The 14,158-nt window shown below is 45.1% G+C and overlaps 1 protein-coding gene across 2 annotated transcripts in view; it reads left to right on the top strand.

The window, feature by feature from the left end:
* The window catches only part of NTN4 (netrin 4), a 47,765-nt gene extending 33,844 nt beyond the window's left edge, over positions 1-13,921 (top strand). For both annotated transcript variants that reach the window (XM_058023413.1, XM_058023415.1), the window contains exons 6-10: positions 4,549-4,759; positions 5,446-5,558; positions 6,731-6,799; positions 8,436-8,606; positions 12,197-13,921. In XM_058023413.1, the coding sequence (XP_057879396.1) occupies positions 4,549-4,759; positions 5,446-5,558; positions 6,731-6,799; positions 8,436-8,606; positions 12,197-12,333 (701 nt within the window). In that variant the 3' untranslated portion in view covers positions 12,334-13,921. The remainder of the gene's footprint in view (positions 1-4,548; positions 4,760-5,445; positions 5,559-6,730; positions 6,800-8,435; positions 8,607-12,196) is intronic.
* The last annotated feature ends 237 nt before the right edge of the window (positions 13,922-14,158 follow it).

A 14,158-nucleotide genomic window follows, 5' to 3' on the forward strand; every position in this document is an offset into this window, starting at 1 on the left:
TGAAGCTTTGGCCCTGAGCTGAGTGTGGTTTTCTGGCCATCTAAAGACACCACCCTTTACTTTGGAAGCAGTAAAAGTGGCTCTACCTCCTTTGTCACCTCGTTCAGTCCACTGAGGGAGGGGAGTTCATGAGGGACCCATTGTAGGCTTGTCCTTGTGCCAGACTGCCCAGTCCATAATCTGTGGCTGTTTGCAGGGTCCAAGAAGAAGTCAAATAGCACCTCCTGGGCTGGCCAGCACTGAGTGGCTTTTCCTTCCTTGCAAAGCCAGATGGGAACCAGAGGTCTCAGGACATATTGCTGCAAAGCAGCCCCAGCTCAGAGGGAAGGCTGCCAGCCCTGTGCACGTGCCTGTGTGCAAGTTAGACCATTGTTGATGAAGTCAGGCAGTACATCACATCATTAACTATGTGTTAGCCAAATTCCAGGGTTCTTGATTAAAAAGTTTCTCCCCACCTTTATGAGCCAGAGGAAGCTGTGGATGTTAGATGATTAATGGGTATTTTTGTTGACATATGCCAGTGCTCGGTTCTCTTGGCTTTCTGCATTCATCTCTGAATCTCTGGCCCATGGCATTCCAATTTCCACATTAAAAAAAAAAAGCCTCCATTACTCTTTAATGCAACAATCCAGCTTTATGGACCACTAGATACTCATGAACTCTGGTATTTAAAAGCCAAAGATAACATATACTTAACAAGAACTGAAAGGTGCTCTTGAGTATAGTGAGAAAAAGTTTACATTTATTTACCTTCTTCATTAAGTACATCTACTTCATCACTTTTTTTTTTTTCTGCATTTATGAATTGCAGAGCATGATAGTCCTTCAAGTGTCTGAGGAAGACAACTTTTCCTAGCACAAACTGAATTCCACAAATATAGGGATTATCTGAATGTTTTCTTTTCAGAGACCCTGTTACTCCAAACTCCCAGATGATTTTTCTCTGGGCTTTTCAAACCCTCACAAAAGCACTCCTCCCTAAGACCCCTTCACCTCTTCACTTCTGGTCTCCTGCTGCCAGGAATGTTCCCTGCACCCAGAGACTCAGCATCTCACAGGGGAGATGGCAGCTGCAGGGCCATAGAAAATGACTAATGACTGTTAAATTAAATTATATAAGATCAATTACAGCCTATGCCTGGAACATTTCCAAGCACCATGCCATGGTCTGCAGTAACAAGGGATGTGCGTGGAGCCCTATTATTCTTTCGTGGGAAGGCCATGGCACTGCCTGCTTGTTTCTGGCTCGAGACACCGTTATTGTTCAACCAGAAAATTTAAAAATACCTAGGTCTAAGTAAATAAAGGAGTTGTTAAGCCATAATCTTTAAGGATGCTTTAGAGATTCTTGTAGGCAAAGAGTGTATATAATATTTGCTCAGGAGTAGGAGTGTACCTGATAAAATAAAACATTCTGATGTTTAAAACACCAATCTGATCACTCTTTCCCCCTGTCATACCTATGAGTTCTTTTCTTTCCATCCTCATGAGTTTTTAAGCCTCAGCTACAGTACAATTGCGGGCAATAAAATCGAGTTTTATAATTGCGAAGTTCATTTTGCTTTTCAACTGTAGGGTTTTGAGGGTAAATATTTGTCATTTCCAAAGGTTAGCAGGTTTCCAAGGAAACCACAACAGTATCACCAATCCAGGGCAGGGAAATCCAGTTCTGCTGGCATCCCACTTACTGATTTTCCATCCCAGTCAGCACATGCAATGCCAGGACAAGCAGCTGTTAATTCATCTGTGCATGGAAGTCACATGCAGAATACTGCTATGTAGTTCTGGCTGGTAAAATGGCATTTTTAGCAATGCTGCTTACAAATCAAAAAGAAAGGAAAAGGATCAAGCTTATGGAAGGTTTCTCTTGATCCAGCCCTTCCTTCTCTCACAGGAGCTCCCTTGGCTGTGGAGACTCCCCGCCCCTCTGGTGAAGTGGCCACGGCACATGAGACAGGCACGGTGCAGAAGCCTCACCCCGAGAGTCTTACACTCTGCACCTGTGTATCTACAATGAATGCCATCCAACACTGCCTGTGGCTACTTTCTCTGCTGCTCAGCTGCTCCTCTCACCTTCCTGGATGGGGCACTCCTACTACCTCTGCTACAGTGAGGTGCAGATTGTGTGGAAAGAGGAAAATGTGGTCTAAAACCAACACAGCACGGCTGGCCTATGAGGGACCAATAGCTCCAGATTTCAAACATTATATAAATCCTGCATCAGTCCTGCAACCTTTTCCTTCCTGCCCTTGCCATAGTAAGGAAACACTCCATCATTTTTCCATGCATTTCTTTTAAATGTGATATAACACGCTCACATCTGAGCTCTAGAGCCTAATTTCTGTGCTTGGTGCATAGCAATGGGCTTCACTTTCTGTCTGCATTGCTCAGCAAGTTCCTGCTGCAGCCCTTCACAAAGATTTACTGGGTTGAAAATTTGTCCCCCAAACCATTCAGATTAATGCCCTTTAGTGTCATCTTGGGCCTTCACCCACAATCCAAGAGCAAAAACCTTCAATTTGCCAGCTGCTACCTTGGTGGCTCATGGAGGAGTAGCCAGGAAGGATGGGATCCATGGAAGTGGATATTCAGGCCTGTTAGAAATTACCAGCCTTCACACACATCTCTTTCTGGCTTTTATTAAAAAGTATAGCCAATTACATTCTCATTTTTAGTTGTCTTTTTAATTACCTATGAGTTTGCTGCTCTTTTTCATAACAGCTTTTGTAAATTTAATATTCTTGCTTCACCATAATGTTGCCACTGATGTTAAATTTTATATTAGGGGGAAAAAAGTATGTAAAAGAATTATATAAAACATAAAAGCTCCAACCCCAATGGGGTTGTATGTAAAATTCAGCTGAAACCTGACCAAAACAGGACCAAATCTCTGGCTGAGCAGTGGGTTTATCTCATTAACTGGAGGAGAATAGAAGAGCCTTAAGTGCCTGATATTTTCCCTGAAGGGCCTGAGGAATGCCAGAAATACCCTCCTCATCTAGTAGGAAAATAGAGCATTTGGCTGTGTGTATCAGGTGTAAAACACTTCACAGACTTCAGGAGAAAGGTATGCAAGTCGCAGTGCACGCTGTTGAAAACTATGCTATTAAAGGTACCAGAGTTCACTGCCTGCAGCTACTTACACAGTTTGTGGAGAGCCTTTCTAATCTTTTAATTTTATATAATTATATTTGTTTGCGAGTGGAAAGGGTGGGGGAAATTTGGGGATTACTTTGGCAAAGATGTTGGAATCATAGTCGCCTCTAAGTTAACTGCCAATATTAATCTATCTTTTAATATTTTGAAGCTATACTCCAGGTATGTCAGATTTCTGAAACCACAAAAATGTTGTCAGAGCAAAATTAAATGTATGTGTGCAGCAATAAGTATTTTAAGAGAAAAAAAATATGTTGCCTGTAATGGCTTTCCAGCTTTGTTGCCTTCAGAGTTGCAAAATAGAAAGCTTGGTATTAGAATTTAATGAAAATATTCCCTACAGGTATAATTTTCTCAGGAAACTCAATGTTATGTAAATGACACTTTGGGCAAAGGCATTTCAGCAGGGAATTTTTTGCCATAAAGTGTAAGGCTGACCATACCATGTCCTGGTACAAACACTGAGGCAAGAAGAGCACAAGTCACTCAGTTGCTGGTCCTGCAGGCCACAGCATCACCTGCTGACGTGACCACATGGTCAGAGGTTTGGGTCATGCTTTTGATAGCTGCATTTCTGTTCTTTGAAAACATTAACATCTTTGGGGGAAAGTAGCTTTGTAACAGACATAAATTATGTTTATGTAAAAAAAACCCTCTAAGGAGTAGATAAGGAAAACTTCACATCACCTATTTTAGGGCATCTTTTCTGAGAACCCAGTATGTCCCAGCACAGTTCTAGTGCATTGTTCTGATGCAAGAGGCTGTGAGGGAGAAAAGAGAGCAGTTGGCATTTCTGATGTGCACTCTGCAAACCCGTGTCCTGGAGAGTTTGCAAAAGCCTATCTCTGAGCTGTCAGTTCCCTCATTCTTTTTTCCTAATGTTTTTAATTGATGGTTTTAAAAATCATACAGAGACAGAGGGGTACTTTTTGCTCAGCCTTCACTTTGATTAAAATGACTGTTCGGAGGGGTTTTTAACCTCCTGGATGCATGGCAGTAGTTATTATTTCAAAAGGCAATTATACTCTGATTCATTTTTCAATGAAGCACCCACAGCTGCTCAAACATCAAGTGAGGCAGGCACATCCCTGGGTATTTGGCCGGATTAGAATCCAGATGCTGCAAGGAAAGTAATAAAGGCCTGTTTGGCAAAACATTACACAACACCAGGCTAGGCTGACTAATTAAAAACTAGCTCACAAAACTTAAAATTCTACAGATTCCAAAGGGAGTCTCTGCTCGGATTTGTTTGGGTGAGGGATAAAAAAGCTCAGAAGCCCCGGAGGTGTCCCTCGGCAGAGAGGTGGTTTTGCAGGCATCTCCTGCACCTCTGTGATGCAGAGGCTGTGCACTCACAGATGCTCTGTCCCTCACGGTGTCCCTCCCCTGCAGCTTGCTCCTGCCACCCCGTGGGATCGGCCGTGCTGCCCCTGGGCCCCGGCACCTTCTGTGACCCCAGCACCGGGGACTGTCCCTGCAAGCCCGGCGTGGCAGGGCCCCGCTGTGACCACTGCCTGCCCGGCTACTGGGGCTTCGGGCCCTACGGCTGCCGGCCCTGCGACTGCGCCCGCAGCTGTGACCCCCACACCGGTGACTGCCACAGGTGAGCTGGGGGTCTCACTCTGTGTTCTCAGCTCCAGGAAGGCTCTGTTTGCACATGGCAAGCAGGCTGAAAGTATCCATTGTGTCACATACTTGGAGTTTGGTATGGGTTTGATATGGGTTTGGTATGGCCAAGAAGTGGGGATAGAGTGGGAGCTGAGACTGTGGATCCCTTGGGAGCCTGGCATGCCATGGCAGGGCACCAGCGATGTTGGAGTTTTTGCTCTCAGTGCTGGTGTTAATGTACCAGGTGTTTTCCATAACCTTCACAGTTGTTTTCTCTCCACAATGTGTAAAATGTGGGCCTCAGGGACATCTGAGTGAGAGGAGACCAAAGGCTTAATTTTGCTGTTTTAACTCAGCTTATATTAACTGGGGTTTGGAGTCAAGCTCTGACTTTTAGAAAACAGCACATTTTAATAATACCCCACTCTCTAAATCTGACATGTTGTTTTCTTTACCAGACTGAAAATATTTGTGGTGTATAAATCTCTATAACGTATTTTAAACGCAAAATGGATCCATGATCCTCTCTGACAACACTCAACCTGTTCACCTTCCAAAACTGCCTCTTGCATTTACCACCAAGACACACAGTCTGGCTGTGTCTGGAGGATGGGCTGGTAGTGGCCCTGCTCTCCAATGGCTCCTGAAAGAAGGTTGATCATCTCCCTTTCCTCTCAACAGCTCAGAAGTTCCCTGGCACAATGAGGCACCTCCTTTCCAGGCAGTGCTCAACGAGAGCGAGCCCACCTGGGGCTGGGAGGATGAGCAGGGCTTCTCAGCACTCCGGCACTCTGGTAGGACTGCGCCTTTGCACGTGTTCCACCCACCCAATCCCTCCCACCAGCAGCCAGTGCAGACCTAGTCTGCTGCACTGACTTGTAGTTAGCTCCCTGGCAGTTGCAGGGGGAAATGGACATTCCCGCACTAACTTGTGGAGGAATGTCCTTGTGGCCACCTCCTTCCCCTCTGAGAGCCACAGTCTCAGAGGCCTTATGGTTCATCCCATCAATGCAAGGATGTGCAAACCCATTAGACAGATTCTCCATGCTGAATGCCTGTACCTAGCATTTAGCTGTTGTAAGGTAAGAATTTGCAGTCCTAGCTCTGAATTTCAAGGCTGAGTGCCCTCATGTTTTACTTGACCATCACATTTTAAAGGTATCCTTATATCCCCTCAAACTCAACAAACCAGCAACTTTATTTAAAGGGTGGGGTGTGCCACTTCACTGGCAGGCAGGTAGGGGATTTCTAACTCAGAATTTATTTCCCCGATACCCACAACAATTTTGGCATCGCTTGCAGCTTGTGATGCAATTTGAGATGGTCTAGCATGCAGCTGGAGAAGTTATTTCCCTCCAGTGTTCCCAGCCTGGGGGAGGTGGGTGCTGCATGAAGGTGGGTGCAGGGCAGGCTGGCCCCGTGGGGCAGCATCAGGCTCTCCTCCCTTGCAGCTGCTGCATGCAAGCAGGCAAGCGTCATTTCCTCCGTTTTCAGAGAGGGGCTTGATAACATCTCGAAGATACAATAATTGAGTTAATTGAGGGGAAAGCTCCATCATTTGTCTAGGCCACTTCATTTTAAACATAAATAAGTATATCGTGTTGTTCTTTGTTCTAAGATCACGGAAGTCATTAATCTGCCTTAACCTCTGCAACATTTCCTTTTAAAATTTTGTCTGGTACATTACGGTGTGGAAAATACCACAGGGAAAGATACGCATGTTATTTGCATCCCAAGGCAAAATAATAAGGCCTTTGTTTTCCTTCTCTTCTAATTGTAAACAAGGAGTAATTGCCCTTGGACCAAGAGTCTGTATTCACTCTCAATCTGAAAACAGTTGAAAATTCCTTTTTTTTTTGAGGTCTTGTGGACCACTTGAAAAACCTCTGGCTCTTCCTGGGCTCTGCCTGCCAATGCTCCTGTCTTTGAAGCTCAATTCACCATTTGCTTCCTTCTTTTTCCCCAGGTAAATGTGAATGTAAAGAGCAAGTTTTAGGGAATCCCAAGGTCTTCTGCGGGATGAAGTACACTTATGGTGAGTTGTGGGTGAGGGGGCTGCAAAGGGAGGTCTGCAAGGCAGTGCAAAAGTGAATACAGAGCATGAGAGTTGCTGTGTGTGCACCACTCCATGCTGGCAAACCCACGGGACACTTAGTCTAAAGGCAGAACTTCAGCAAAAATGTACAGGTATCATGTTTCCAAGTCAAGGAGGGTGAATCTTGTTCTGTTACCCATCTCTCTTGCTATCAAAACAAAAATCATGGGAGGACGAGAGCTGGAAATGTCCCTGGGAGGTTGTCTAGGTCCAAGAGAGACTATAAAGCATTGTTACCCAAAGTGGGTCACTGAAACGATGTCAGTAGACAAGATGCCCTAATCAGAGTCTAGAAATAACTGTATCTGAATGATACTGAATGTAAGGAGGAACTGTGATCACTACTCCATGGATAAAACAATTCCAGTAGCTACTGAGAACTCCCACTGTTGCAAGGGGATGATATATATTGTCTATGTGTCTCTTGGATTTCAATGAATGAGAAGAGGCACTTTGTTTCCCAATACCTCCCTGGTGTGTGCCAACAAACTGCCTCCTTCATACTGTGGCAGAGCAAGGAATGCTCTGTGCAGCACTCCCTTCCTTCACAATGAATCTCTTGCAGGGGTCTCCTGCACCTGTTTCGTCTCACACTGAAGTTGAAAATGCACTTAGAGATAGCCCATACCTCTGCAGGCTGCAGAGCAACCCACAAAGTGGAGTTCAAGGGGTTGCCAGTTGTTGAAATGTAGCCCTGGATTTGTGATATTAGGAAAAAATTTGATTCTACTCTGTTTTGCTTCCCAGCCACGATAGTAACTGTGTTTAATCTTGCAAAAGATAAGAAACTGGAAAAAAAAGAAAGCCACAAAACCTCCAAGTTCATAAATCTTATCTAAAGTGCACTCAGGCTGCCCCCACTTTCATCAGTCAACATGTGAAGGTGTCAGCTACACTAGAGAGACAGATGAATTATGGGGCTCATCATGAGCTCCAGGAGGTCTCACTGAGAGAGGCTGCCCTGGCTTCCCAGTGTGGGTGCTGAAAAAGCACCAGCAATATGGGGATACCTACCAGTATAGGTCAGCTGGAGGAGCTGAGCCCTGAGCCTCCACCACACAGGGGCTCAGCAGTGGAATGCCAGGTGGAGGAAGTGTGGGTATGAGTGAGCTCAAAACACTCCCTGATTTGCCCCAGACCCCACCAATGGCTCGCTGTCCTCCACTGAATTTGGATTTGGCAGCTCTGCAAAGCAGCAGGACTGGCACTGGGTGGGATGAGGCTGTGGCCAGCAAAGCCTCCAGGTCCATCCCTAAATCCAACTGATTTCCAAAAGAGATAAGGAACACAAAGGGTTTGTTGAACTCGGGGGGAAAATGGGACCTCACACTCTCCTGGCAGTTCCAGAGGCCATGGCCAAAGCAACTGGCAGCATTTCTGCCCATGGGTGTGGGGATGTATGTGCTTCCCAGCAGCTGCTCTGATCCTGGGCTCCCCAGAAGGAGCACTGGGCTAACTCCTGTAACAAAGCACTTGTCCTCACTGCTTCACCCAGGCACCAGCACTAGACCAAGATAAAAATAAGAGCCCTGTAAGTAGTTTGTATATTCCTGGTTTTAAATTCCTGTGTTCCCAGTGATCAAGACAAAGATCTTGTCAGCTCATGACAAAGGCTCCCATGCAGAAGTCAGTGTGAAGATTAAGAAAGTCCTGAAGTCCACAAAGCTGAAGATCCTCCGGGGCAAGAGGACACTCTACCCTGAATCGTGGACTAACAGAGGCTGCACTTGTCCCATCCTCAATCCTGGTAAGTTGGACTCCCTGAACAGTACATCCCCACCACATATACACAGATTTCATTGCAGCCCCTCTATCTCCTCATACCAACGAGCTGGGATTGCAGCCCAGTGCTAATTAAAAATTATTGTCTGTTACATCACTTGGATTCCAACAGCAATCTCCATCAAATTGAAATTTCATAGAGAAAAACTTGGTTCATCCTATAGGCTTTGAAACACACAGTTCTCTTTGCATAGCATAGCAACAGGCTTTCAGCTTTAGCAGTCTCTGTTCCCAGAGGGAGGGAGGTGCACATCACGCCCCAATAGCATGATACATCTTTCAAAGCTAAAGCTAATTTGAATCTATAAAAACATATGTAAATCTAATTTGAATTGGGATACTGCACTGAAATTCTAATCTAAACTCAGGGGAAGATTTCTCTTTGAAAGTAACACAAATTTAGATCTACAAGATTTGGAAGACATTTTCTTATGCAGTGAGGGAAGAGCTCCACAGTTTTTTTTCCATCTTCTTTCACTGAAATGGAGTATAAGCAACAGTGGCTAAACAAAGCATGCAGTCTCCAGTATGGATAAGGACATGCAGGTACAGGGGTTTCTTCCACAGAGCGAAACTAAGCTCCAGCTGACACACCTTTCTTTACAACTCCAAGATAAATGAGCAGTTGCCAACTAATTCAAATGAAGGGCTTTCTTTCCATGGTATGTATACACCACTGGGAAAATGGCAATGGAAGCATTGATGTAGGTGCTGAGACATCCCTTTCATGTGCAGCACTAGGAACTAGGGGGTACAGGGCTGTCTGTGGGGCTGGGCTGTGCAGAAAGGTCATTCACTGATGAGGTGTTTGCAGCCTTCTTTCATGTCCTCAGGAGTGACTGTCTGGTTTTGAAGGCAAGCTGCTGTGATAGCACAGCTGTAGCTAGGACTTGTCAGCTGCAAAGGTCAGAGGAATCAGCAGCATTAGGTAGGGCTCTACTGTTTAAGTGCAGTAAGGCTTTGGATATTGCTGGAACACCATAAATCACTAATCAAATAGCCATAGCTGGTGTATTTTTCCATATGCAATGAAAACTCAAGCAAGAAAGCCCAGATGCAGCTGCCTTAATGTGAACCTGAAGGAATGCAATGGAAGCTGTCCAAAACTGAGCCTGCAGGGCAGCCCCACACCTGACACCCAGCTTTGCCACTCGACTAACTTCAGAAGAGCTTCACTGATTTTCCCCAACAGATGAAAAGACAGCATTAATCACAGAATCAGTGGAGATCTCTTAGAAAACAGCAGAAAGGGGGAGATGCAACTGTCCTTAGTGACAGTCCAGGTGTCTGACACATCAGGTGTTAATCCCTTGTTACTTCCTTGCCAGCTCTCATGATTTACACTGCAAAGCTTGGTATTGTTTTGAAATGCAGCTGCTGGTCCCATGAGTATAAATTAGTCTCAGCCTTCATGTTGAAAAGAAGTTTGTTGCTAATAGGAAACTTGAAAACATCTGTTGAGTGAATCTTTTTAGATTCAGTGATGTCAAAGAGGGAAAAAAAGATTCCTGATTTTTTTTAATTCATTATTTTCTTTAGCTACCACATTCATTTCTGAGTGGCTTGCAGTACAATATTAGCAGATTCAACCCTCTATCACAGTAAGAGCTTATGGCCTACAGGTGAATAAACCAAAACCAGCTGGATGAAAAGTCAAGCTGACATAAAACAATTTTCTGACATACAGCTATAATGGAAATCACATCTTCAAAAACATAGATGAGATCAAAGATAAACGGAAAAGTAAGACAGATGTATTTTTATCCCATTTTACAGAAGTAAAGGGATGCCAAAAGGAGAGTAGGCGCTTAAAGGCTCTGACAAGGCAGAAAAACCTGCAAACATTTATCAAATCTGTGAGGGCTATTTTCAGATGAAAACGTGCTTAAGTTCATACAAGGAGTGCCCTTTCACCACCCTTGCACACCTTCTGCTCCACACACACACACAGAGAAGCAGATTCTGCTTCTGGGGGACACTGGGCTGAAAGATTTAAAGGTCTCACCTGTTTGCAAGGTAACAGGAGCCCATCTCTTCCATGGCTCTGCCAAGCACAGGCAGAGAGGCAGAGAGCAGCCTGCCAGGACAAACTGCACAGCCTCAAGTGGCATCTCAGTCATTTCATTTGTTCTAATTTTACAGCTCTGTAGCATCAGGTTGAAAATCTAGAAAGCCCTACACAGTCAGCAACCATGGCAGTATTTGCTTGCTCTCTGAGTATGCATACCACATTTCTCTCTCAAGGGAAATAAATCTAGGAACCCTTGAAAAGTGATATTTTTAACAGCAAGATTGACTTGGCCAAAATTAATGTCTTTTGAAGGGCAATGCTGCCACACACCTATCCTGTGTTTACTTGGAAGAAGAGAGAATGTGTGTGCCCAAAAACTCAAATAAAGTAGAAAGCAAATTGTATTGCTTGACCTTTAACTTGGGAGGCACCCTCTCTTTATTCTGGACTGCAAAATGGAAGCCCAAAACAGCACAAGCTGCAGCCAGGATGGAGTGGGATGGCTGAGAGCACCCAGTGAAGGCCCATCTCCCGTGCCTGGGTTGCACCAGTGTTCCCCAGACTGGTGCAAGAAGCAGTGGGTACAGGAGGGGTCAAATGCTAGCTGTACCCTAAATGTGCTGCAGTGGCATGCTGACCCTGGCAGGGAGCTCCTCCTGCCATGAAAGGGATTATACTCCTTATTATCCCCATTTATGGTGCATTTGTGGCTCAATTAGGCTGTTTGGATCTGTGGCAGTGTTTCTTTAGCTAATTCAAGCCAAAGGCTTTGCTCTATCCCCCTGTTTAGCAGTTGATACCTGGTTCCAAGCACTCTTTTGAGTCGTGTCCTGAAAGCCAAGCACAGACCTAGATGCCTGAGGAAAACCCTGCAGCAGGACACAACAGGGACACACTCCAGCCCTTTTATCTGTTCTGAACAACCAGCTGAGGCTTTGTCAGACCCTGCTGTCATGTCTCTAAAACATCTGGCAGAGGCAGAAATTAGTTCTTTTCAGTGTGACAGCCACTCCTTCAGGCTCTTCCAGGGTACTGGTTCCTGCACATTTAGTGTTGCCTCTCACTGGGGTCTGGCATGCCTTTGCCTCCAAGGGGCCACGGGCCACTCCGAGCAAGATACCGAGCACTGGACTGTCCTGCACTGTTCCATTCCTTGAATTCGCTGAACTCATCTCCAGGCCCAGATTTATTCAGGGAGAAGTGAGGCAGATGGCTGCCAAATGAAGGTAATAGCAGTTCCCAGAAGAGGTGTAAAAACTTGCTGTGCCACCCCCAGAGTTCATCCATCTTTTGTTTATATTTAGAAGCTCACAAAGTCACATTTTGTGTGCTGCATCTCTCTGACAGGTAGCCACAGGAGTCATTTTGCCAAAGACACAGATAGAGCTATAGATATACAGATATACATGAGAGCCAATATATATAAATATTTCTTTGTTTAAGTGCTTTTTTGCATGGGACTAGATATCCAGGCTGACTTTGCAGCTCAATAGGCCTCTTGAGCATGGTACTGTGCAGTCCCTGACCGCTCTGCTGCTTTGCAGGCTTGGAGTATCTTGTGGCAGGACACGAGGACGTCCGAACAGGCAGACTCATTGTCAACATGAAAAGTTTTGTCCATCAGTGGAAGTCGGCTCTTGGAAGAAAGGTCTTGGAGATTTTGAAAAGAGACTGCAACTAGAGGTGTGCAACTGCCTAGGGCATTTCTTTATGCACAAAATGCAACAGCCTCCACAAAGAGAAGACCTCTAGCATGAAAACTGGAATGTAAGAAAATAGTGCCAAAACATGTAGTGAGGCATTCAGAGTTGTAGGCGCTGTCTAATTTAACCCTTTCTGGCCGATGTTCTTTCACTTGCCTATAGCTTCCTTGTCAGGGCCTCACCCTGAGCCCTGCTCATTGTTATGTTGAGGGAAAAAAAAAGGAAGGGTGGTGGATGCTTGTCTCGCTCCAGTGTGCTGTTGGAGCAACTCCCATGAAGCCACTGATCACCCAAGACTAAACTGCCACCCTCAAAGAGCTACTGCTGAGAAGCAAACACTGCCAGTGCCACCAGTGTGCATCCTGAGTGACTTCCAGGGCTCCCAGAGGATGCTGTGGGGAAGGCAATGGGTAGGTGCTGCCACCCACGTGGCAATGAGAATCACTCCTTAGAAACACCCCCTTACAGGTTAGGACATGGCACCCATCAAAGAGAATGGGGTGCCACTTGCTTTTAGCCTGTTTGCCCTGCTGAAGGTTTCAAGGGCTAGATTCTCTGCTGATGCTGCTGAGGAGAGAGCTGCTGGAGCGAATTGAACCCCTCTGCCTTGGCACAGGCGTGATGCAGGGCAGAGGCCAGCTCTCCACCCACTGCATGGCTGCAGAGAAGAGCCAGCTGCAGAGGGTGCAGTGTCTCTGAGCTTTTGTGCTTGAAGTGTTAAAAGATGAACCTAGCCCTAGTGTAAATATTTCATTGTATAAAGCACTTTACTGCTTGCCACTTCACGGTGTGGGGAGTCTAATTGTGTTGGGGAAAGAAGAATTTGAAGGTGGCACGTGAGAAAAAACTCCCAGAAACAGAAGCACTCCTGAGGACCCCCCACAGTTGGACAGCATTAACAGTATAAAGGGAATGGCCAGCCTGGCACTGGCCACTCAGAGTATCTGAGGATGCAATCTGAAAGATAAAGTATTTGCACTGAAGTCCCAGCTTCAGACCAGCACTTGGACCCCGTGGGCAGGACTCCAGCAAGACTTTGCAAACAGAGTGGGGAGAAGAGACTTTGAGATAAAAATGCAATTGCAGGAGGAGAAAAACTCTTGACTGCAGGAAAAGGAGTGGATGTAGAGAACAGAAAGGACTTGCATTTACATATCACAACCCAGCAATTCATGGTGGGCCTGGAGTTTATTTTATTTTTATGTTAGTATTTAAAACTGAACACTTAATTTTTTTCTTCTGGTTGTGTTATTGTTTGCAATATATACAGCCATTATACTCCCTCATTAACACCAGTATGAAATATAGCACAGTTTACTGCAGTTTTCAGCACTAAAATATATCCTTTCTGTAAAGCATCCTTAAGCCACTTTTCATAGAGTGTATTTTGTTCATGAGTGTGAGGGGAAAGAAGACATACAACACCAGAAAAGTCACTAGTCTACCAATCCACTTTACGTATGTATTTTTCTTTCAAGGTCCTGTGGACTCACAGAAAAAAAGATGCTATTTTGGTAATTTGTTTTTGTATCTCATGTATGTAATAAATATAATATGATTTCAACATCTTCTTCTCCTGTTACTGTTTATGCCAATGGCAGCAGGGTCTGCATGCCTGCACGAAAGAGCTCAAGCAAAGATTGCAGTGGGTGAAGAGAAGCTGCCATAGGGGATATTTTCCTCTCTGGTTGGGGGGTAAAATGCAACACATGGTAGAAAGCAAAGCAGCATGGATGGCTCACAAAAATCTCATTTCACCTCTTGTTTTTGGGAGGTTTATAAGCTCTTCTCATAAGAAGGGGA

Source organism: Melospiza georgiana, chromosome 4 (assembly GCF_028018845.1).
Source record: "Melospiza georgiana isolate bMelGeo1 chromosome 4, bMelGeo1.pri, whole genome shotgun sequence".
Classification (NCBI taxonomy): domain Eukaryota; kingdom Metazoa; phylum Chordata; class Aves; order Passeriformes; family Passerellidae; genus Melospiza; species Melospiza georgiana.